Genomic DNA, 23,334 nt, shown 5'->3' on the forward strand with positions numbered 1-23,334 from the left:
CACAGATGAGGTGGCACTGATTGGCGGCGCTGGTATGCGACACTGATGGGCACACATAGGCGGCACTGATGGGCACACATAGGCGGCACTGATGGGCACACATAGGTGGCACTGATGGGCACACATAGGCGGCACTGATGGGCACACATAGGCGGCACTGATGGGCACTCATGGGCGGCACTGGGCACTCATAGGCGGCACAGATGGGCACTCATGGGCGGCACTGATGGATACTTATGGGTGGCACAGATGGGCACTGATAGGTGGGCACTGGGCATGGATGGGCACTGTGGGGTGGCACTGGGGTGGCACTGATGGACACTGGGGTGGCGCTGATGGACACTGGGGTGGCGCTGATGGACACTGGGGTGGCAGCACTGATTTTTGCCAGGTTGCCAGTCAGTGCCCATTTGTGGGCACTGACTGGCATCTTTTTTTTTTTCTTTATGCTTTTTTTTTTTTTTTTTTTCTGTCATTTTTTTTTTTTTTTTTTTTTTTTTTTTTTTTTGCCCACCCTGGTGCTCCAGGGTGGGCATCCCTGGTGGTCCAGTGTGGCGATCCGAGGGGGGGCTGCGCTGATAAACAATCAGCGCTAACCCCCCCTGTCAGGAGAGCCGCCGATCGGCTATCCTCTCCTCGCGTCTGTCACATCGTTTACATCGTGATCAGCCGTGGTTGGACACGGCTGATCACGTGGTAAAGAGTCTCCGCCGGAGGCTCTTTACCGAGATCGGAGATGCAGGGTGTCAGACTGACACCCCGCATCACCGATCGCCGCGATGCGCGCCCCCACGGGCGCGCGCGGCATGAAATCCTGCAGGACGTTCTAGAACGTCCTGTCAGGATTTCATAACCACTTCCCGGACGTAAATCGGCCATAGGCCGGGCGGGAAGTGGATATAATGCTTTAAGGAACAGGATTTTAAATTTTTTTCAATTCTGTATTTCTCCTCGTTTCCCAGGATGTATAAACCCCATCTAACAGAAAGTCAGATCTCAGCAGAAATTTTTTATTTATTTTTTTAAATTGTAGCACTACCCCCGAAGGAGCTGCTGGTTTGTTTTGGGTGGCATGTTACCTCTGCTTCCTCGCCGTCTAGGGTACTTGATGAGAGTTGTAGTAAATGGAATGTCCACACAGCAGGTGTCTTTTCTGTGCTTTTATTACCCAGCCGGGTAAAAATGGTTAAACAGTAGAAAGGTGAAGAGTGAATAGTTAGCAGAAATGATGAACAACAGATTCAGGTGTATGTAGATTGGAAACAGTCCTGCTTCCAACGACACTTTACTTCGCCACTCCAGCCGCACCTGGACAGGCCTCTCTCACAAGCCTGGCAGCCAGAATGTCACTCGGAACTTGGGGCTAAGTCTCTGCCACAGACCCTCCCAATAGTTGAAGAAACAAAGTGGTCCAGAATCCTCTCTATTAGATTCAACACCCGGATCTCCTTCAGGTAGTTTTGGTTAGGTTTTCGACTGAAAGGCGACCAACGTCCAGGCTCTCAGTACCCGGTTTTCCTGGTCCCCGGTGGATGGTCAGGCCCCTATTGGAACAACAGCCTCTCTTGGCACTCCTCAGGCAGACTCTCCACCGGACAGCTTCCTCCAACAGGACGGATAGCTCAGGACCTCAACAGATTGGGGACCCAGTCTTTCACTGAGCCCCAGCAGCAGATCAGATGCTCCGGGCCAACGTGGTCCCGGAACCAGGATCGCTGCATAGCACGCACACCCCGGCCCGGAAGGCCATTTGCCGGGGTGCCGTGGAATGGCTACCCTGAAGGTGGGCGCCACACAGGAAGAAGACCCAAGAAAATGGCGTCTGCCCCATAAATATCCCTCCCCAGAATGCACATAGAGGAAAACTCCCCCTGATAGGCTGCCGGGAAGAAGCATCCAAACCCTTGACTCCGCTGCTGCCACCTGTCGGCCTGGGGTGTGACCAGCACCCCAGAAATGACAGCATGAACCCACAGCACAGCCAAAGCTGGGACAGAGGCTACAAATTTAAACAGATTAACCTGGTCAGAGTCACTTAACTCTCTGACCCCCTCTGAATTTACACTAGCACCGGTTCTGAAAAGTTACCAGGTGCTACACAATTAAGAATTCATACTCAAAAAGCATTTATTTTATTAGTGTTACTTTAACACGCAATCCAATTATCACCCAATCAAATCTAAGCAATTCAATTAAATTAACTGAAACCAATCAATTCAGTCGTATTTTTACATAGAATAACTAGTGGTCAGGCCTTGTATAGGTAGCTGTAATGAAATTGAAGCAACAGAATATAGCATATTATACATTTTGTAAATTGCAGGCGCTCTATGAATACTGTATAATAATAATAATAACAATAATAATAGCTTATTAAAACTAAACCTTAGAAAATCAAATGTAAGGACTGGAACAATGCATTTCCTCTTTCTGCAATGAAAATGAGAATCAATAAGCAGAAACTAATTAGAATGTAATTCCTTTCTCACTCAAGAGACACATAAATCTCCCCATTCCAAGATGAATCACACTGGGATTCGAATCCAGCGACATCCCAAGGGTTTCATCAATGGGACGCGGCACAGACATTGTATTGGGCTCTGCAGGGCTTCTCTCACACATTTCGCTCCCAGATAATAGAATGATTCACTTGCCCATCCTTAAGTTAAAGCTAAGTACACTGGCAGCAGTTGCTAAGATATTCTGGTGGCACTTGGCCATGTGTAACAAGTGAGGTATTGCAATGATTCTGCTGATGATTAGAGAATCCCCCTAGAGGCCCCCTATGATGTCAGGTTGCAATGTACAAGGAGCGCCAGGCAGCTCACAATTCAGCCAGCACTACCAGGTACAAGTGCCTAGGAGAAGCAACAAGAGGCTCCCTGTCTGCTCCAGCTGCACAGCCAGCCGGTGTGCCCAGATGAGGACCCAGCAATGCCCAAGTGCTACAATGAACCCTCACAATAGCAGTGGGAGCTCAGGGCTTTCCTCTAGCTCAGATTCTGACAGCAGTAGCTGTGTTGGATGGGGTGGTGCTGGAATGAGAGGACTGCTGTCTAGATACTGGAGTCTGGAGAGCCTGCAGTCTGTTTCTGGTAAGGAGAATTGCTTCTAGTCCTACAAGTCATGACTTTAATGATGGGCGGTGGGTTATAGAGGATGCAACAGAGAATTTAATACTGGCTGCATAGATCTGGCAAGGGGCGAGGAGTTAGACCTAGCCTTCGCAATCTCAAGTGGATTTTCTGATTTTGTTTGTTTTGTTTTTAAAGCAGAACATCATTTTATAAATTCAGATGTAACGTTATTGTGATTGTAACATTGAAGAACAGAATACGGCTTGTGGAAGTTATCCTAGGTGAAATTTACAAAACATCGGTGTGAGGATCTTTATTTTTTTTTTAAAAGTGACAGTTGAGTTTGATGAGATTTGAAAATGACAGTTGCATGGCTGAAAATTAAGATCCTTTTTTTGTGTGTGTTATATAACGGCAGAACAGAACACATCTAAGGAGCCAATGTGATTACACAATTCTGCATTAGATACCAGTAAAAAGTTGGATGCTAGCAAATTGCTGTATCATCTATTTAAAAAAAAAGCTGTGTATAATTGATTTGCCAAATGCAGTAACCCCTGACAGTCAATCATTTTTCAGTACGCTTCTGTTCGATGCTCTGGGTTACGGCGCTGTTCTGGTTTGCTGTATATCAGCGCCGAGGATGTCTGTGTAAGTGATCAGTCGTGCAAACAGTATGGAGCTTATTATAAACTCCTAAGATGGATTTCTAATGCCGCGTACACAGGATCGGAGTATCCGATTGTCTAAAATCCGATGGATTTTTTCATCAGAATTTCGTTCAAGCTGTCTTGCATACACACTGTCAGACTAAATTCCAACTGTCCGACGTAAAACACTAGAAAAATGCTTCCGAGCATGCGTCGACTTGATTCTGAGCATGCGTGGATTTTTCTCTGACGGAATTCTACACAGACGATCAGAATTTCCCATCTGATTTCTTTTCCATCGGAAGAATTTAAAACATGTTCTATTTTTTTACTCCGATGGAAAAAAGTCCGATGGGACCCACACACCATCGGAATTTCCGATGAAACAAGTCCATCCCACTTTTTTCATCGGAAAATCCGATCGTGTGTACGCGGCATTAGAGGCGTTTCAGTAGCATGTTGTTAAAGTATTTGTATTAGTATTTCAGTATATTTGAGAGCCATAAAATGTTTGGAGGATGACACATCAGAAGTAAGTGCAAATCAGCCAGAAGTAAGTGCAAATCATCAGAGCAGACACGCTACCCATCCCCCAGCTGACCTCCCCATCACTTCTCCCTTTGGTTATAGTAATGAAAGTGGACAAGATGTCATTGTGTGACAGAGGTGACTCTTCTCTGCTTCTTCTGCCAATCTTCACAGGTGCAGACGAGTCAGCAATCATGGCTGTACTATACAAGAACGGGAAGAATAGGTCTCCGAAGGAAACTAAAGGCGGCCATACACGGTTCGAATTTCGAAAGAATTTCCTTTCGAAAATCGTATCAAAGAATTTTCGTACGAATTCCGCACCGATAGTGGGCTGCAGCAATAGCCGATTTTCAAATTTGAACAAATTTAAGGAGTCCGACATGTTGGAAATTTTTTGAAAAACAAATGATTTTCTGATCAATGACGGGAGAATCGTGCGATAAATGTAAAAGAAAATAAAATGCGCATGTGCAAGAAAATAATATTCCCGGAGAGAAAATAAAAAATTCCCGGAGAGAAAAGAATATTCCCGGAGAGAAACGAATATTCCCGGAGAGAAAAGAATATTCCCGGAGAGAAAAGAATATTCCCGGAGAGAAACGAATATTCCCGGCAATATGAAGGTTTGGTCGGCCACATTTCGAAAATCAATGGTGGCATCATCGGATCACAAAAAAAATGAACTTTCTGATTTTGAAAAGAAAATTTGTTCGAAATTCGACTGTGTATGGCCTGCTTTATAGTGAGAGAAATATGGGGAATGGCATTTCTGACATCTTTCTTAGGGCTCATTCTCACCAGCTGCTGCGTTATACTGCGGCCACAGGTGGGCGCTCAGAAGGGAGCCGTGTTGATGTGTCATTTTTATCAACTTTATTGAAATGTAACAAAATGGCATTTCATTTTTTTTATTCGGTGCTATGTGTTGCTGTGCTGTGTAGTGCATCGCAACATGTTACCCTAAGAAAAAGTACAAAATGTCCTCTTTTTTTAGCGCACACCACTGCAGGGCACCCTATGATATCAGGCTGCAATCTACAAGGAGCGCCAGGCAGCTCACAATTTAGCCAGCACTACCAGGTACAAGAAGCCACAAAAGACTCCTGTCTGGTAGGACTCAAGGCAGATTAGAGCAGTCTTTATTTTGTGCCTGCATTGGGCAACACAGTACAACAGAGCTGGTGTGAACAAGACTAACTAAAGGCAATTTTTTATTTATTTTGGATAGAGTGGATTAGAACCCCTGTCAGTTTGTATTGCTGTCTGTGCCCCCATTAGAGAGATTCACCCTCTCTAATTATTCTGTTTACGAGTATCATCAAATGTGACAGTAAAATAAAATCCCAAATTTAGAGTTGACATCTGAACAGGAATAGAGGAGTGATCTTCCAATGGGGACACTCGTTTTGGTTATCCTGGTGACATTCTGGGGTTCACTTACTTTGGATGGGTTACCTCTCAATTCCTGTTTTGGCTATGAGACAGAAAATTAAGGGAAATCTCCCCAATGGGACCCAGATGTCAAAAAATCCAAAATGAAATAAAAAAGGTTTTGCTTTTAGTTAAACTTTAAAGCAGGGGTCCTCAAACTACGGCCCGCTGGCTGGATCCGACCCGCCAGAGTAATTTACCCAGACTGCCATTTTAGCATCGCAGCAACCCCCCTCCCGCTTCTACCTTTATCACACAAGACGAGAAACATGACAGGTCTGGACAAACAGCGGGACCTTTTTTATTTAAGCGGGTGATTGGTTACTAGGCAGCGGGGCGGTCCCAGCAATCAATCACCTGCCTTTCACTTGCAAAGTCCCGCCCTTTGTCAGGACCTGCCATGCTTCGCGTCTTGTGTAATGAGGGTAGCAGAGGGGAGCGAGAGTGCTGTCATGTTATAGAAGGGGCGGCAGAGTAATATAGATGGGGGGGGGATCTGTTATGGGGGAGTTTGTTATGGGTGAGTCTGTTATGGGGGAGTTTGTTATGGGGGAGTCTATGATGGGGATCTGTTATGTGGGGATCTGTGATGGGGGAGTCTGTGATGAGGGATCTGGGATGGGGGGGGTCTGTGATGGGGGGAGTCTATGATGGAGATCTATTATGTGGGGATCTGTTATAGGAAAAACTGTTTTGGGGGATCTGTTTTGGGGGAATCTGTTATGGGGGGTCTTTGTGATGGGGGACCTGATATAGGGGCTTTTTGATGGGGGGGAATCTGTGATGGAGAGGAGTCTGTGATGAGGGGGGTCTGTGATGGGGGGGGGGGCTCTGTGATGAGGGGTGGGGTATCTGTAATAGGGAGGGGAGGGGTTCTGTGATGAGGGGAGTCTGAAATATTAATACGTTTATGTTGATTAAAATATTGCATTGTTTTTCCTGTTTTTTGCACTACAAATAAGATGTGTGCATAGGAATTTCTTCCTATTTTTTAAAACGATAGTCTGGCCCCCCAACGGTCTGAAGGACTGTGAACTGGCCCCCTGTTTGAAAAGTTTGAGGACCCCTGCTTTAAAGACTGGTTGTCTGGTTTCACATTATCATTGTTTCTTCCTAAGGCTACATTCACAGTAGTTGAGCTGAGGCCAGGGGTGGCCATTGGGAAGAATCAGTAAATTCTTGCTGGCGGTTGCTAATGCTGCTTACATGCACTGCAGCGGTGGCAGCTGTCAGTTTTGTAATCTGTACAAATCTATAGCGGGCACCACCACTGATTGCATGCAACCACTTATCTGAGTGGTTAGATACAATTAGCGTCTCTGACCCACCCTGGACACAGACAGTATTCATCCAGCGTCGGTGTTTCCATTGGGTTTTGGCCACATACATACAGGCCGCAGCTAATTGTTTACCTACCTCTGAACTCAGCAAAACTACCCATGGTAAACAGCCATGTGAATGTAGCCTGACCTGGAGCAAGCAAAGTAAAATCTGCATGAAGTCAGGATTTCCTGTTGGCATACTTGTCTGGGTGAGTGGCACAGAAAGTACCTTGGATAGATATGAAAACAACACTATAAGCTCTTTTAAAAGGACAGGTGAGCAGTGCTAGCCTCTCTCATAGCTCCCAAGTGTCCCTGATTTCGAGGGACTGTCCCTGATTTGGAACAAAGTCCCTCTGTCCCTCTTTCCTGCTCATTTGTCCCCCCATTTTGGTCTGATTTATATAGATGTACCTTATATAAAATGCACTTTTTATCTTTCAAAAAGTGGATCCTAGTGCTAAATCTTTCATCCAATTTCTAAGTTGCTACATTTGTAAATTTCAAAACCAGTATAAGGCTCAGTTCACATATATGCCAATCGGATGCATTTTTAACCACACCTGATTCATATACCACGTGAACCACATCGGCTTTCAATTGAGCTGGTACACACATGTCCGGGGTGACTGCAGTCCGTTTTTGAACAGGGCCCTGTGCGATTTTGGGTGTGGTTTAGGTGCGAATTCAAGTAAAAATGTGCACCTGAATCGCATCTGAACCGATGAACCAAACCGCACCGGACTCTGGACTGCAAACTGCTTTCGGACATGTGTGAACCTAGCCTAAAGGAATTGTACTGATAAAAATAAAAGCATTTGTTGGTTTAACTAATTTTCTTTTTGTATTACTCTCCTTTATAGGGGCGTGGCAAGGGGTGTGTCCTATGCCTACATACTTTTGCTAACAGCCATCCCTCATTCCCATCTCACAAAAAGTTGGGAGGTATGGCCTCTCTATTCACAGTACAGCAGCGTGTTGCAGTAACTTGCAGTACAATGCACATTTAAGTCTCTTCACAGATGAGAATTCTATGCAGATTAGATCCAATACGAAAAGCATAGATTTACATGTCATCTGAAAAAACATTATTTGCTATGAAAGTCGTTTTCTAATCCGGTCAGTGGCGGCTGGTGCTCAAAAATTTTGGGGGGGGCGCAAACAAGCTGAAAAAAAAAAAACATCAATTGCAGACTCACTGTGCCCATCAAATGCAGCCACTGTACCATCAAATGCAGCCACTTTGCCCTCCAAAGGCAGCCACTGTGCCCATCAAACGCAGCCACTGTACCATCAAACGCAGCCACTGTGCCCCTCCAAACGCAGCCACTGTACCATCAAACGCAGCCACTGTGCCCTCCAAATGCAGCCACTGTGCCCAAAATACTGCCACTGTGCCCCAAATGCTGCCACTGTGCCCATTAAATGCTGCCACTGTGCCCATTAAATGCTGCCACTGCGCCCCAAATGCTGTCACTGTGCCAATCGAATGCTGCCACTGTGCTCCCCGCCCACCATCTGCCCGGAACTTACCCTGTCTCGGTCTCCTATGATTGGACGCCTGAATAGGGGGTGTCAGCAGCGGCCATAGATAGACTCATGCAATGCATGAGTCTATCTATTGGTGATAAAGGGGGTGGATAGAGAGAGGGGACGACACCCATGTGCCCTTATGGACGCACCGCCACTGGATCCGGTGAAAAAAGAGTCCTGTGCGGGTTTAGTGTGGGGTCGGTGCAAATTGTGTCTCCAGCTATGCCAAATCCCTTCAGAAATCGCATTAATTCACATTAGAATCGCACCTGGCACTGTAATATCGCATCCGATTTGCTCAGCATAAGCGCAAACCAAAACAAATCCACATTGGCTTCATTCCTCTAAAGTAGGGCTGTTACTCATCAAAATTTTTCTGTTCGATTAATCGGTTTTTTTTTTAATCGATTAATCGACTAATTTCGATTAATTAGAACACACATACAGATCCAACTACTTTTAGATGATCTCCTCCTTGCAGGCTGATTCCCAGTGCAGCTACCAACCACTGGAAAAATAGATAGCAGGATACAAAAAACACACAAAGGCAGCGCTCGATTGGAATAGCATTAAAACTTTTATAGTCTTCAAGTAGGTAACCAAATAAATATTGCACTGGAGATAAAATCGATGTAGCTACATAAACTGTAAAAATAGTGCGAGTAATACCAAACGGTACCAAAAGCAGTCATAAAAACATGTAGCCAAGTATGATACTGGTATAAAAATGTGTACAATGATACCACTGCTGAATCCAGATGAGGAGAGGTTAACATTAGTCCGTCGGCATGTAGATGTCCCATGAAGGGAACTATCACAACTCCCAGTGGATGGTTGTAGAATCCCAGGTTGATAGAGGGGAGTGATAGAGGGGAGTGATAGAGGGAAGTGATAGAGGGAAGTGATGGAGGGAAGTGATGGAGGGAAGTGATGGAGGGGAGTGATGGAGGGAAGTGATGGAGGGGAGTGATGGAGGGAAGTGATGGAGGGAAGTGATGGAGGGAAGTGATGGAGGGGAGTGATGGAGGGAAGTGATGGAGGGAAGTGATAGAGGGAAGTGATAGAGGGAAGTGATGGAGGGAAGTGATGGAGGGAAGTGATGGAGGGAAGTGATGGAGGGGAGTGATGGAGGGGAGTGATGGAATGAAGTGATGGAGGGAAGTGATGGAGGGGAGTGATGGAGGGGAGTGATGGAGGGAAGTGATGGAGGGAAGTGATGGAGGGAAGTGATAGAGCAGGGGTGGGCAATTATTTTTTCGATGGGGCCACATGAGAAACTAAAAATATTTTGGAGGGCCGGGCCAAAAGGCTAAACTCAATACTGCATAAAATCAATTGTATTTCTTTATAAAAAGCAGTAAATATCATTGTTGGAAAACTGGTACGAGTACTTGTTATAGACATGGCACAGGAGGGGGACAGAGGCTGGGGACATGACACAGGAGGGGGACAGACGCTGGGGACATGACACAGGAGGGGGACAGACGCTGGGGACATGACACAGGAGGGGGACAGACGCTGGGGACATGACACAGGAGGGGGACAGACGCTGGGGACATGACACAGGAGGGGGACAGACGCTGGGGACATGACACAGGAGGGGGACAGACGCTGGGGACATGACACAGGAGGGGGACAGACGCTGGGGACATGACACAGGAGGGGGACAGACGCTGGGGACATGACACAGGAGGGGGACAGACGCTGGGGACATGACACAGGAGGGGGACAGAGGCTGGGGACATGACACAGGAGGGGGACAGACGCTGGGGACATGACACAGGAGGTGGACAGAGGCTGGGGACAGGCAGCCACTGTTTAATCAATAACAATTGATTAAACGGTGGCTGCATGTGATGGCACAGTGGTTGCGTTTGATGGGCACAGTGGCGACAATTGATGGCACAGTGGCTGCGTGTGATGGGCACAGTGGCAACAATTGATGGCACAGTGACTGCGTGTGTTGGCACAGTGGCTGCGTGTGTTGGCACAGTGGCTGCATGTGATGGCACAGTGGCTGCGTTTGATGGGCACAGTGGCTGCGTGTGATGGGCACAGTGGCTGCGTGTGATGGGCACAGTGGCTGCGTGTTATTGGCACAGTGGCTGCGTGTGATGGGCACAGTGGCTGCGTGTGATGGGCACAGTGGCTGCGTGTGATTGGCACAGTGGCTGCATGTGATTGGCACAGTGGCTGCATGTGATTGGCACAGTGGCTGTGTTTGGGAACAGTGGCAACAATTGATTGCACAGTGGCTGCGTGTGATTGGCACAGTGGCTGTGTTTGATGGGAACAGTGGCTGCGTGTGATTGGCACAGTGGCTGTGTGTGATTGGCACAGTGGCTGCGTGTGATTGGCACAGTGGCTGCGTGTGATTGGCACAGTGGCTGCATGTGATTGGCACAGTGGCTGTGTTTGGGAACAGTGGCAACAATTGATTGCACAGTGGCTGCGTGTGATTGGCACAGTGGCTGTGTTTGATGGGAACAGTGGCTGCGTGTGATTGGCACAGTGGCTGCGTGTGATTGGCACAGTGGCTGCGTGTGATTGGCACAGTGGCTGTGTTTGGGAACAGTGGCTGCGTGTGATTGGCACAGTGGCTGCGTGTGATTGGCACAGTGGCTGTGTTTGGGAACAGTGGCTGCGTGTGATTGGCACAGTGGCGACAATTTATGGTGGCACAGTGGCTGCATGTGTTGGCACAAGTGGCTGCGTGTGTTGGCACAAGTGGCTGCACCCCCCCCCCCTCCGTGACATACAGACTGCCCCCCCATGACATACAGACTGCCCCCCCCCCCCCTGGACATACAGACTGATCCCCCCCGTAGGTAGCCTATACAAGCCTGTGTCCCCCGCGGTCATCCTGATGCAGTGTTCCTCGGCAATAGCTCTCGGCGCGTGCAGAGTTAATCTGACTCAGCTGTGTTGTAGTGCAGCAGCTCTGCACTCGATTTCAATGGACTGAAATCGGCACATGCTCAGTTGCTACAAGGGATGCCAATTTTCTTGGGATGCCGATCTTACTGCTACACCGGCCCTGCCTACTGTTATCACCGCGGCAGGGAACATTAGACAGCGTTCGTTTGAACAGCTGTTTTCCCCGCTGCGCATAGACACTCCCCCTTGGACGGATCTGTCCAATCGCGAGCAAGGGGGAGTGTCTATGTGACTCCCCCTTGCTCGCGATTGGACAGATCCGTCCAAGGGGGAGTGTCTATGCGCGGCGGGGAAAACAGCTGTTCAAACGAACGCTGTCTAATGTTCCCCGCCGCGGTGATTAACGTGGCAGCGGCGGCGGTTTCGGCGGCGGGGGTGGGCCGGATTAAAAGGTCCGCCGGGCCGTATACGGCCCGCGGGCCGTAGTTTGCCCAGGTCTGTGATAGAGGGAAGTGTAACAGCCCTTGCATGTGCCAGATAGTAAGGTCCCGCCGGCATGCAGATATGAAGGCACAGCAAAGGAGCCCTTCAGATGAACACGGCAAGCCCCGCCGGTGTACGTGACGTTACTGGATCTCCGACGGAACTCCCTGAAGGCCCAGAAGCCGACGGAGAGGTGAGAACCGATCAAAAAGATTTTGATCGATCAAAAAAAATTAAGATTAATCGATTAATTAAAAGTTAATTTGCACAGCCCTACTCTAAAGCACGGCACACACGCAGAGTTTTTTTCTTTTTTCGTTCAATCAGCTGGTTGAACGTAGATCTCTGCATCCCCACAAGTGATCTCTCCTGCTGCGCTATTGTATTTTCACAGTGAGGATCCCCCTACAGAATACACAGATCAGCTCTGCAACCATTGGCTGCATGTCCCGATCAAATGCTGGATTTCCAGCTGGACTATTTGACAGAAGCCAGCAGCTCCTCTTGAACAGACAGGGCTACACACGTACCAATATTCAACCAGTTGAGCAGGAATTTCGATGTGTGCATACCTAGCTTTACTCATACAGCTCATGACGAACCAAAAGGAAGTACTGATTAGTAAAGTCGCTCTTTGGAAGCCTGGAGGTGCCTAATTGCTTTGACTGTACCATCAGGCCTAATGCAGAGAAAATAGCTGAGCAAACTAAGAACAATTCGTTTTTGTTTCTATGATTATACCGACATCAGCAGATTCTTATATACAGGAAAGTCAGGAGGATTGATACACACAGTGGAATGCAGATGTACACATGAGAAAACAATGTCATTAAAAGATTATAAAATGACACACAAATGACACACTGACCCTTTTCCATAAATCCCAGGGAGGTTTCATTACAAATTACAATAGAAACTATTTAGCCCTTCTTTGGAATACTTCGCAAACATGTTCTACTGAACCGTTGGGCAGCGAAGTAGCTAATTGGCTGTGTCATGGTGTTTTTTTTTAGTTTTTGTAGCACTAGTAAGATTTATCACGTTTTATACACTAAACCACATTGCAATCATCTATTAACTGTAATGCCGCGTACACGCGGTCGTAATTTCCGATGGAAAAAGTCCGATGGGAGCTTTTCATTGGATATTCCGACCGTGTGTGTGCCCCATCTGACTTTTTCCGTCGGAAATTCCGACGGACTTAGAGAACATGTTCTCTATTTTTCCGACGGAAAATCCATTCGCCTGTATGGAATTCCGACGGAGAAAAAAAACATGCATGCTCGGAAACATTTTGACGCATGCTCTGAAGCATGGAACTTCTTGGCTCGTCGTAGTATTATACATCACCACATTCTTGACGGTCGGAATTTGGTGTGACCATGTGTATGCAAGACAGCTTGAGCAGAATTCCATCGGAATTTCGTCGGAAAAAACATCCGAATTTATTCCAATGGAAAAACCGGTCGTGTGTACAGGGCATAAGGGTCAGTGCACATTGTAGCAGCTGGAAGGCTTTGCCGGGTTTGACAGGTTGGCAATACCTATTACTCTCTTCCATGGGAGTAAATAGGACTGTGCAGAACCATAAGCCAAGGGCCTTACCTTCAAAGTACTTTTGCTGTTCTAGAGCTGCTATCCTTATATATTGTTGCCATTGACATCACTTGTGCATGTTCACTTTATCCGTCATTCAGGGCACACTGGCCATGCTGTGATCTACATAATGCCTGGCTGGGGTGATTCAACACACCAACTCCAGCACAGGTGCATAAAGTGGTTCTAAAGGCTGGACACTTACTACATTCCCTGTGTGACGGTCTGCATAGCACCCAACCTGTGTGCCTCCACTAAGATACAGCTTTCGCTACTCTGGAAACTGGAACCAGGTATTATAGCTGGGAATTTCACCCAAGAACTAGACGACACTAGCTTAGGTACAAACTGGAACTGACTTTATTATAAATCCACACAAAATATATGCCACAAATATATACCACACAAAATAAGGTAAGAGCTTGATCACATTATCCTAAACAATGAAAACTGTAAACGGTAATATCATCAGTACATCTAATGAACAGCTAACATACACATAAACAATAATCTTTTTAAACAGTTAGCTTATTAACAACTAGTCACCTAGACAAGCCTAGGTGACTCAGGTCAGTGCCCACCCAGACAGTTCGGCACCAGTATTCAAGAAGACCCAAGGCTATCCTAATCTCATTAACCAGTTTTCCTTTCACATCCATCTCCTCACTGAGTTCCAAGTTGGCAGAGGCCATCATGGCTTTCTTGAGTGTTAAAGGGGTTGTAAAGGTAAAAAAAAAAATCCCTAAATAGCTTCCTTTACCTTAGTGCAGTCCTCCTTCACTTACCTCATCCTTCCATTTTGCTTTTAAATGTCGTTATTTCTTCTGAGAAATCCTCACTTCCTGTTCTTCTGTCTGTAACTACACACAGTAATGCAAGGCTTTCTTCCTGGTGTAGAAAAATACTCTTGAGGGGGGAGGCGGCGAGCAGGAGTGTCAGGATGCTATCTACTTTGCAGATAGAGAAGGAGCTGTGTGTTATTGGGCGTCCTGACACTCCTGCTCGCCGCCTCCCCCCTCAAGAGTCTTTTTCTACACCAGGGAGAAAGCCTTGCATTACTGTGTGTAGTTACAGACAGAAGAACAGGAAGTGAGGATTTCTCAGAAGAAATAACGACATTTAAAAGCAAAATGGAAGGATGAGGTAAGTGAAGGAGGACTGCACTAAGGTAAAGGAAGCTATTTAGGGATTTTTTTTTTACCTTTACAACCCCTTTAACACTCAAGAAAGCCATGATGGCCTCTGCCAACTTGGAACTCAGTGAGGAGATGGATGTGAAAGGAAAACTGGTTAATGAGATTAGGATAGCCTTGGGTCTTCTTGAATACTGGTGCCGAACTGTCTGGGTGGGCACTGACCTGAGTCACCTAGGCTTGTCTAGGTGACTAGTTGTTAATAAGCTAACTGTTTAAAAAGATTATTGTTTATGTGTATGTTAGCTGTTCATTAGATGTACTGATGATATTACCGTTTACAGTTTTCATTGTTTAGGATAATGTGATCAAGCTCTTACCTTATTTTGTGTGGTATATATTTGTGACATATATTTTGTGTGGATTTATAATAAAGTCAGTTCCAGTTTGCACCTAAGCTAGTGTCGTCTAGTTCTTGTATGCTCCATCGGACAATTGTTGTCGGAATTTCCGACAACAAATGTGGGATCGCATGCTTTAAAATTTTCCGACAACAAATGTGTGATGTCGGATTATCCGATCGTGTGTACACAAAAAAAATCCAAACTACAAACACGCATGCTCAACATAAGACAACTTTAGCTGAAGTTGCCCAAAGGGGTGGTGCTAAAGAGCTGAAAAAAACACGTAGTTTCGTGTTTGTTGGATGACAATTCTTTGCCGTTTGTATGCAACACAAGTTCACGGCCAACTCCCTTTGGACAAAGGTCCTTCGCTTTGTCCACGGAAAATCCAATAATGTGTACGAGGCTTAACAGTCTCTGGCAAAATTAATTCCCACCATCAGTGTGTTGGGTTTGCCTTGTAGCCTCCTCTTAAGCGGCCCATTGATTACTTGATTCTCTTTCTGGCTTGATTCCCCTATGAACACATTCATTGTTGATTGGGGAATGCCTCCCGCAGTGCTATTGTATTCTGCAAGGGAGGGGGGGGGGCAGGATACAATAGTTATTGTTGGGGGTTATAGCCTCTGGCATTAATCGCATGTAGAAAAATCTGACAGGCTAGTTGTATCCAAGTCAATGGATGGAATGGATCATAGTTACATATAGTTACATGCTGAACCAGAGGAATTTTGATTCTATTGTAAAGGGAACCTCTAAGGCAGTGGTTCTCAACCTTCTAGGGCCGTGACCCCTTGATAAAATTTCCCAGGTTATGGGGACCTCTAACAGTAAAATTATTTTCGTAGCGTGGGTTGTCAGCACCCAAGGCGAGACAAGTAAGTTGCGCCCCTAACCCACGGACATTTAGCTCTTCCTGAGTCCTTTTAATGGTAACTATAATCGCAGGTAGTGTTACTCACACTGGGCTAGATTCAGATAGGTGAGCGGATCTTTAGATCCGCGTAACCTATCTCATTTACGTTACACCAGCGCAAGTTTTTCAGGCAAGTGCTTTATTCACAAAGCACTTGCCTGTAAAGTTGAGCCGGCGTAACGTAAATCCCCCGCCGGAATTCAAATTCCGCGGGTAGGGGGAGTGTAACATTTAAATCAGGCGCGTCCCCGCGCCGAACGAACTGCGCATGCATGTCCCAGTGCGCATGCTCCAAATTACGTTGGCAAATCGTCATGCTTTCGACATGAACGTAAATTATGTCCATCTGTATTCGCGAACGACTTACGCAAAGAACGTAAAAAATTCAAAACTCTGCGCGGGAACGACGGCCATACTTAGCATTAGCTACGCCTCATATAGCAGGGGTAACTATACCCCGGAAAAAGACAAACGCAAACGACGTAAAAAAATAGCGCCGGACGGTCGTTCGTTTCTGAATCGGCGTAACTCCTCATTTGCATATTCCTCGCGTAAACAAACGGAAGCGCCACCTAGCGCCCAGCGTGAGATTGCAGCCTAAGATCCGACGGTGTAAGTCACTTACACCTGTCGGATCTTAGGGATATCTATGCGGAACCTGATTCCATGAATCAGGCGCATAGATACAACGGCCGGACTCAGAGATACGACGGCGTATCAGGAGATACGCCGTCGTATCTCTTTCTGAATCCGGGCCTGTGTCTCCAGCTGTGTGGCGTCTCGTAGCAGTGACACCTGTGATGAAATCAGGAGATGGGGTCTCCTCCAGCCCCTCCCACTTCACATTCCTCACCAGTCAGCTGACCTCTAGTCTCTTTCCCGCAGCCATGCCATCAACTGAATGGGCGGCCGTGGGCTTCAGGGACAGCCCTGCTGGTACCCCCGCAAAAAGGCTGGGAGAGCGTGCGGGCTTCAGGAACAGCCAAGGATTCGGTGACCCCTGGCAAATCTTTATTCGAACCCCGAGGGGGTCCCGACCCCCAGGTTGAGAACCACTGCTCTAAGAGAACATGGATGTGTAAGATACGTCAACTGGTGGTCACACCTAAACATATTTGGGCTGTCACATCATCTGCTCTGAGATAATAACGAAGGATAATTGTATTTTTAAAAATAGATTAGTTTGTAATCCACTGAATGTTCATGAGGATGTGATCATTTTACTGCTGTCCACTAAGTGTTGTGAAATATTTCTTTAATTATTACACAGTAATTAAGTACGATTTGAGTCACCGTGCAAAGATCCTGGCCTGAACGGGATCATCAGAGACTGGACTGAAGTCTGTAAATACTAACCCATCATATTACTAACGTGGTTGTAAACCTCTAGAAGGAAAAATGAACAGAGCATATCCCTCTATAGTGTGCACTTGCCTCAATCCAAAGCACTGGGTATGATTTCTGCCTCCCCTCCCATTCATCTGCTGTCTGCATTAGTTACTTCTGACAGATTATCTGGACAATACATCATCTTTGGAGACAGAGCCATCCCCTCTCCAGCATACAGAAGGTGATTGACAGCCTCAGCTGTCTATGTTTCCACATGAGACTGTGTAAAGGAGGGGTGTCCATTCCCTCCACTTAGATCTCAGATTACACTGAGATGTATGCTGGTTTGCTGCGCAGTGTTTAGTATTAGATCCCTGCATGCTGGAGCTGAGTGTTTCAGAAGGCTGTAGAGAATTGAAAGCTGCAGATAAACAGCTACAGCTCATGTAGGTGGCTTTTTTTTTTCTTCTGTGTATTGTCTGAGGCTAGTCACTTCACTGGGTATTAGGGGTGTAGAAAATAATCGTATAATTGATGCATCGTGATTCAGACTTAACTGATTCTGCATTGATGCAGAGAACGGCTATTGAATCAATGGCGTCATCCCGGTGCGCCCCTTTAAGATTCCCACCCTCCCTTCTCTTCTCCATGTGTAGACCAGCTACTATGATAAATGGCACACTGATCCCATGCCGGGAAATTGAATCAGTGAGACATGTATCATAAGAGCCAGTCCAGGAGGCGGGCAATTCAAATCCAAGTTCCGTGAGAAACTAGTGAGGCTTCATTTGATGAGCACTGATTAGGCTGCATGTGATGGGCATTGGTGAGGCTATATTTCATGGGCACTGATAAGTTGCATTAGATGGGCACTGATGAGGCTGTATTTGATGGGCACTGATGATGGTACATTCATGGGCACTGATGAGGCTACATTGATAGGCACTGGTAGGCTGTGCTGATGGGCACTGGTAGGCTGCTCTGATGGGCAATGGTAGGTTGCATTTGATGGGCACTGGTAAGGCTGCATTAATGGGCACTGGTAAGGCTGCATTAATGGGCACTGGTGAGGATGCATTGATGGACACTGGAGAGGCTGCATTTGATGAGCACTGATCAGCTGCATTTGTTGGGCACTGGTGAGGCTGCATTGATGGGCACTGATAAGGTTGCATTTGATGGGCACTGGTAAGGCTGCATTAATGGGCACTGGTAAGGCTGCATTAATGGGCACTGGTGAGGATGCATTGATGGGCACTGGAGAGGCTGCATTTGATGAGCACTGATCAGCTGCATTTGTTGGGCACTGGTGAGGCTGCATTGATGGGCACTGATAAGGTTGCATTTGATGGGCACTGGTAAGGCTGCATTAATGGGCACTGGTAAGGCTGCATTAATGGGCACTGGTGAGGATGCATTGATGGGCACTGGAGAGGCTGCATTTGATGAGCACTGATCAGCTGCATTTGTTGGGCACTGGTGAGGCTGCATTGATGGGCACTGATAAGGTTGCATTTGATGGGCACTGGTAAGGCTGCATTAATGGGCACTGGTAAGGCTGCATTAATGGGCACTGGTGAGGATGCATTGATGGGCACTGGAGAGGCTGCATTTGATGAGCACTGATCAGCTGCATTTGTTGGGCACTGGTAAAGCTGCATTGATGGGCACTGATGGGGCTGCATTGATGGTCACTGATGAGGCTACATTTGATGGGTACTGATGAGGCTACATTGATAGGCACTGGTAAGGCTGCATTTGATGGGCACTGATGAGGCTGCATTGATGGGTACTGATTAAGGCTGCATTTGATGGTCCCAGGTCCCGGGCACCTTTATTCCAGGACAATACAGTGTCCCAGAATGAGGCTGACACAGCCACCCCCCCCCCTCCCCTCTATCTGTTGCCCCCATAAAAGGCCACCACATCACCACTTTACTCACTGTCAGCACTTGTCCTGGTCGGGAATGTCTGGAGAGGCACAATCCCCGCCCCCTGCTTGTGATTGGAGAAATCATAAATCCCGCCTCTTGTGTCTAATCACAGCAGGGCAGTGTAAAGCCAGCAGTGGAACAAGGCCAGTCAGGACAAGTGCTGTCAGTGAGTAAAGTGGGGATGCGGCTGCCTTTTTTGGGGGCATGATCAGTTTTTCTGGGTAGAGCGCGCATCCGCCGCCCTAGCGGTGCTGTGATTCATTACAGCACAAGCGGATTTTTGGGAAGGGGGTCCCTGAATGGCTGTTTGGGCATGTGGTCACCCTACTGCTGACCCCATCACACCAACCACGATCCGCCTACATTGCATAGAGAAGAACAGAGACCCAGTGATGACATCACTGTGTGTTAAAATTAGGTATGCAATGAAAATGGAAAGGTGTTGATTAAAAAAAAAAAGCAATGAGAGGGGGGGAGAAATCCAGGAAGGTAAAATATAAGCAGCTTACATTTGTAGAAGTGGGGAAACGCATACATCTTCTGCTATTACTCTGCCATTGGGATGTACTACAAGCTAGGGGGAACGGCATTCTGGTTCATTAGAAGCTGGTAACTAGAATGTGAATATATGTATGTGTGGTGGGATCCGGAGATCTTGTCATGTTGAATTATGGACCTGTCACGTCATGGTAAGCTGGCATAGATGGCGACTTGGAGAGAAGAGAGCGGGTGACTTCTAAAGGTCATTATTCTGTAGAATAGAAAAGGGGAATGTTCCCTGATTAATGGTTACATCCAGCAAATATTCAATCAGAGAAGCAGCATCCTTCTCATTGTGTGGAGTACATCACCCTCTGACATTCAAGGATGTTTCCATGGCTCAGCTGAGAAAAGAGGGCTAGGGGGATCTAGGGGGATCTAGGGGGATCTAGGGGGATCTAGTACATTTACAGTGAGGGATCAGCTCTGCTTGGTATGGAAGTCCCTCCATGAAATAGTCACTAGAGCACAGCAGTTTTTGTTTTTTTATAAAAAACAATTATCAGCAATGTTAAAGCCCAACTCCGGGCACATTAAAAAATGACGATCCCTTGAAGTAAAGCTGTGCCCACACTGCAAGGGTTATTTGCTTGTCCAGAAGAGAGGAAAAGCCGTTACCTGATCTCGCTCCCCATGATCCAGTGGTGGACTATCCCTTGGTGTCCTCACGTCCAGTGCAGGACTATGGACCTTGCTCTGGTCTTGATGTTAGGACCCTGGACCAGTGGAGCGTGTGGGGTGCAGACACTGCAGAGATCGGTCTAGCTGCAGGTAACGCCGCGTACACACGATCTGATTGTTCATCTGAAAAACCTTGGATGGTTTTTCCGACGGAATTCCGCTCAAGCTTGGCTTGCATACACACGGTTACACAAAAGTTCTCGGGACTTTTGACCGTCAAGAACACGGTGACGTACAAGACTACGACGAGCGGGGAAAATGAAGTTCAATGCTCCTGAGCATGCGTCGAATTGTTTCCAAGCATGCGTCGAATTGTTTCCGAGCATGTGTCGAATTGTTTCCGAGAATGCGTCGGAAATTTTTGCGCGTCGGAACTGCTACAGCCGATCGGATTTTCCGATAGGAATTTTTTCCGGCTGAAAATTTGAGAACCAGCTCTCAATCTTTTGTTGGCGGAAATTCCCACAGCAAAAGTCCGATGGAGCCTACACACGGTCGGAATTTCTGACCAAAGGCTCACATCTGACTTTTGCTGTCGGAATTTCCGATCGTGTGTACGGGGCATAAGAGTAAAAGATGAGTTAAGGAATCACTTTTTATTGTTCCCATAGGCATAAATGAGAAATTAATGCATTCTATCCGAGTATTAGTCCAGCCCCCCCGATTACTTACCTGACCCCTCGAAAGTCCCGCGCCATGAACGAGCAGGCGTCTCGGCTGTCTTCCCGGCTCATTCATTGGTTGATTGAAAGCAGCGCAGCCATTGGCTCACGCTGCTGTCAATCACATACAATGACACGGCGCGCCGGGGGGCGGGGCCAAGTGATACAGTGAGCAGCTATGGCCGCCAGCTGTATCACGGGAGCGCGCCCGCAAGCACTCAACACCATGCAAGCTCACTCCCATGAAAGTGCTGAGTCCTTGCGGGGGAGAGCCGAGACAGCCGACGAGGGACCCCAGAAGTCCAGGTTCGGGGCCACTCTGTGCAAAACGAGCTGCACAGTGGAGGTAAGTATAACATATTTGTTATTTAAAAAATTAAAAAATAAATCTTTTAGTGATCCTTTAATTCATTTTTTGGCCAGTTAAAAATAAATATAAACTTGTATGCTAAAAATGTTGGATTGGCTTATCCTGATACAATCCAGCCATCAAATAATCAATGATGTCACACGTGTGTAATGAGAGGCTGTGATTGCCAATCAATAATGATCAGCGCTGCACAAACTGTTGGCGCTATATAAATCCTGTATGATAATTATAATCAGTGTTGTGAAACCAAAAATAGAAAAAAATGTGGACTTTACAGTGTCAATCAGAACCCCAGAAAAAAAGGGAGATATACAAATATAAAAAAAAAAACATTTTATTTCACATGTTAACACTAAAAGGTTATGTAAAAACATGATATACAAACGCATAAAAAAAGTTTTTTCTGAAAGTGAGCTCCTCCCGCCTGGCCCAATGTATCACATAAATGGAGAGCATAAAGCTATATGGACATTGCAATATATAAAAAAAAAAAAGAGGACCAGAAATTCTGGAAGAGGTTCAACGGTCTCAACGCGTTTCAGAACTTGATTGCTTCATCAGGAGACCTAGTGTACCAGGGAGTAGATCACAAATGAATATATTACAAGTAAATGCAATCATGTACAAACTAACCAACAAGTAACATATACTGTATTTATCGGGATATTGCGCGCTCCGGCGTATAGCGCGCACCCCTAAAGTGGACCCGCATTCCTGTAAAAAAAACATTTTAGTACTTACAGTTTTTGTGTCTTGCGCGGTGTCCATCGGGTCATGTTGGGTCCGGCGTCCGTCTGCGGCTTCGGTGGTGTCCTCCTCGTCGGGTCCGGCGTCCTTCTGCGGTGTCCTCCCCACTCGATCCCCGCTTCCCCCGCTGAGTTTGAACTACTGCGCCGGCATATACCGAGCGCAGTACACTCGTGTATAGTCGGGCAGGCTCGGCTCCTCTCGCGGTCACGTCCTGTGCGTCCTGTACGTCAAGGACGTGACTGCGAGAGGAGCCGAGCCTGCTCTGCGCAGTAGTTCAAACTCGGCGCGGGAAGCGGGTAGCGGCGTATATCGCGCACCCACGATTTTGCCCTGAATTTCAGGGCAAAAAAGTGCGTGGTATACACCGATAAATACGATATGTGTTGGTATACTCACATAAAAATAAAAAACAGCAGCGACAAACCATGTGATATATTTATAGTAAACGTAAATAACATTGCCTATGGCATTAGGATGTGCACCCCAAAGCTCAAACACACTCACGATCTTCACTCAGAGAGGGAAGGGGCCAGTAAATGATATACTTACTTACCGGCCCCTTCCCCCACTCATTCTAAAACATCCCCACAGCAACACCCGGCAGGAGAGGAGAGGAGGGAAGCCAGAAGTGCTGTAGGGAGAAGGGGAGGAGCTAGGGCAGTAGGGGGAATTTGTGTTGCACAAGGTGATTAAAGGTGATTAGGGTGTGCCTGGGCACACCATGTGCACACGCCTATGCTCTTGACATCTGAAGGGGAGGGGATGCGCTGGACATCTAATCTTACAGATACAACCGGCCCTTTTGAGGGCAATCATAATGCTGATGCGACTAGGGTTGCCACCTTTTCTTCAAGCCAAACCCGAACACTTTAGCGGCACAGGGCACGTTTTTTCCCGTAGTATACACAATCGGATAATAAAAGACCTGGGGCACCTTCGGGTGCCTCAAGGACAGTGGTATTGCAGCGCGCTGCGGCAAACAGTGGGTGTGGCCAAACTGCTCTTGCTGACATCGTGGCTCCCCCTCAGTGATGCCAAACCTGCCCCCAGACAGTGGCCTGCATCTCCCGAATGGCAACAGATTTTTGTGTGACTACGTCAGTTACTTGGGGAGC

General features: G+C 46.9%; 1 protein-coding gene across 4 annotated transcripts in view; it reads left to right on the plus strand.

Annotated features, from left to right (window-relative positions):
* The window catches only part of ARHGEF4 (Rho guanine nucleotide exchange factor 4), a 259,115-nt gene that overhangs the window by 154,706 nt on the left and 81,075 nt on the right, over positions 1-23,334 (plus strand). Inside the window, exon 1 of one of the 4 annotated variants that reach the window (XM_040348983.1) lies at positions 1,788-3,095. The exons of the other annotated variants lie outside the window; for them this stretch is intronic. Within the exon in view, the coding sequence (XP_040204917.1) occupies positions 2,786-3,095 (310 nt within the window). The 5' untranslated portion in view covers positions 1,788-2,785. Of the gene's footprint in view, positions 1-1,787; positions 3,096-23,334 lie in introns of those variants that run through there. 4 annotated transcript variants of the gene reach the window in all.

Source organism: Rana temporaria, chromosome 4, assembly GCF_905171775.1.
Source record: "Rana temporaria chromosome 4, aRanTem1.1, whole genome shotgun sequence".
NCBI classification, from domain to species: domain Eukaryota; kingdom Metazoa; phylum Chordata; class Amphibia; order Anura; family Ranidae; genus Rana; species Rana temporaria.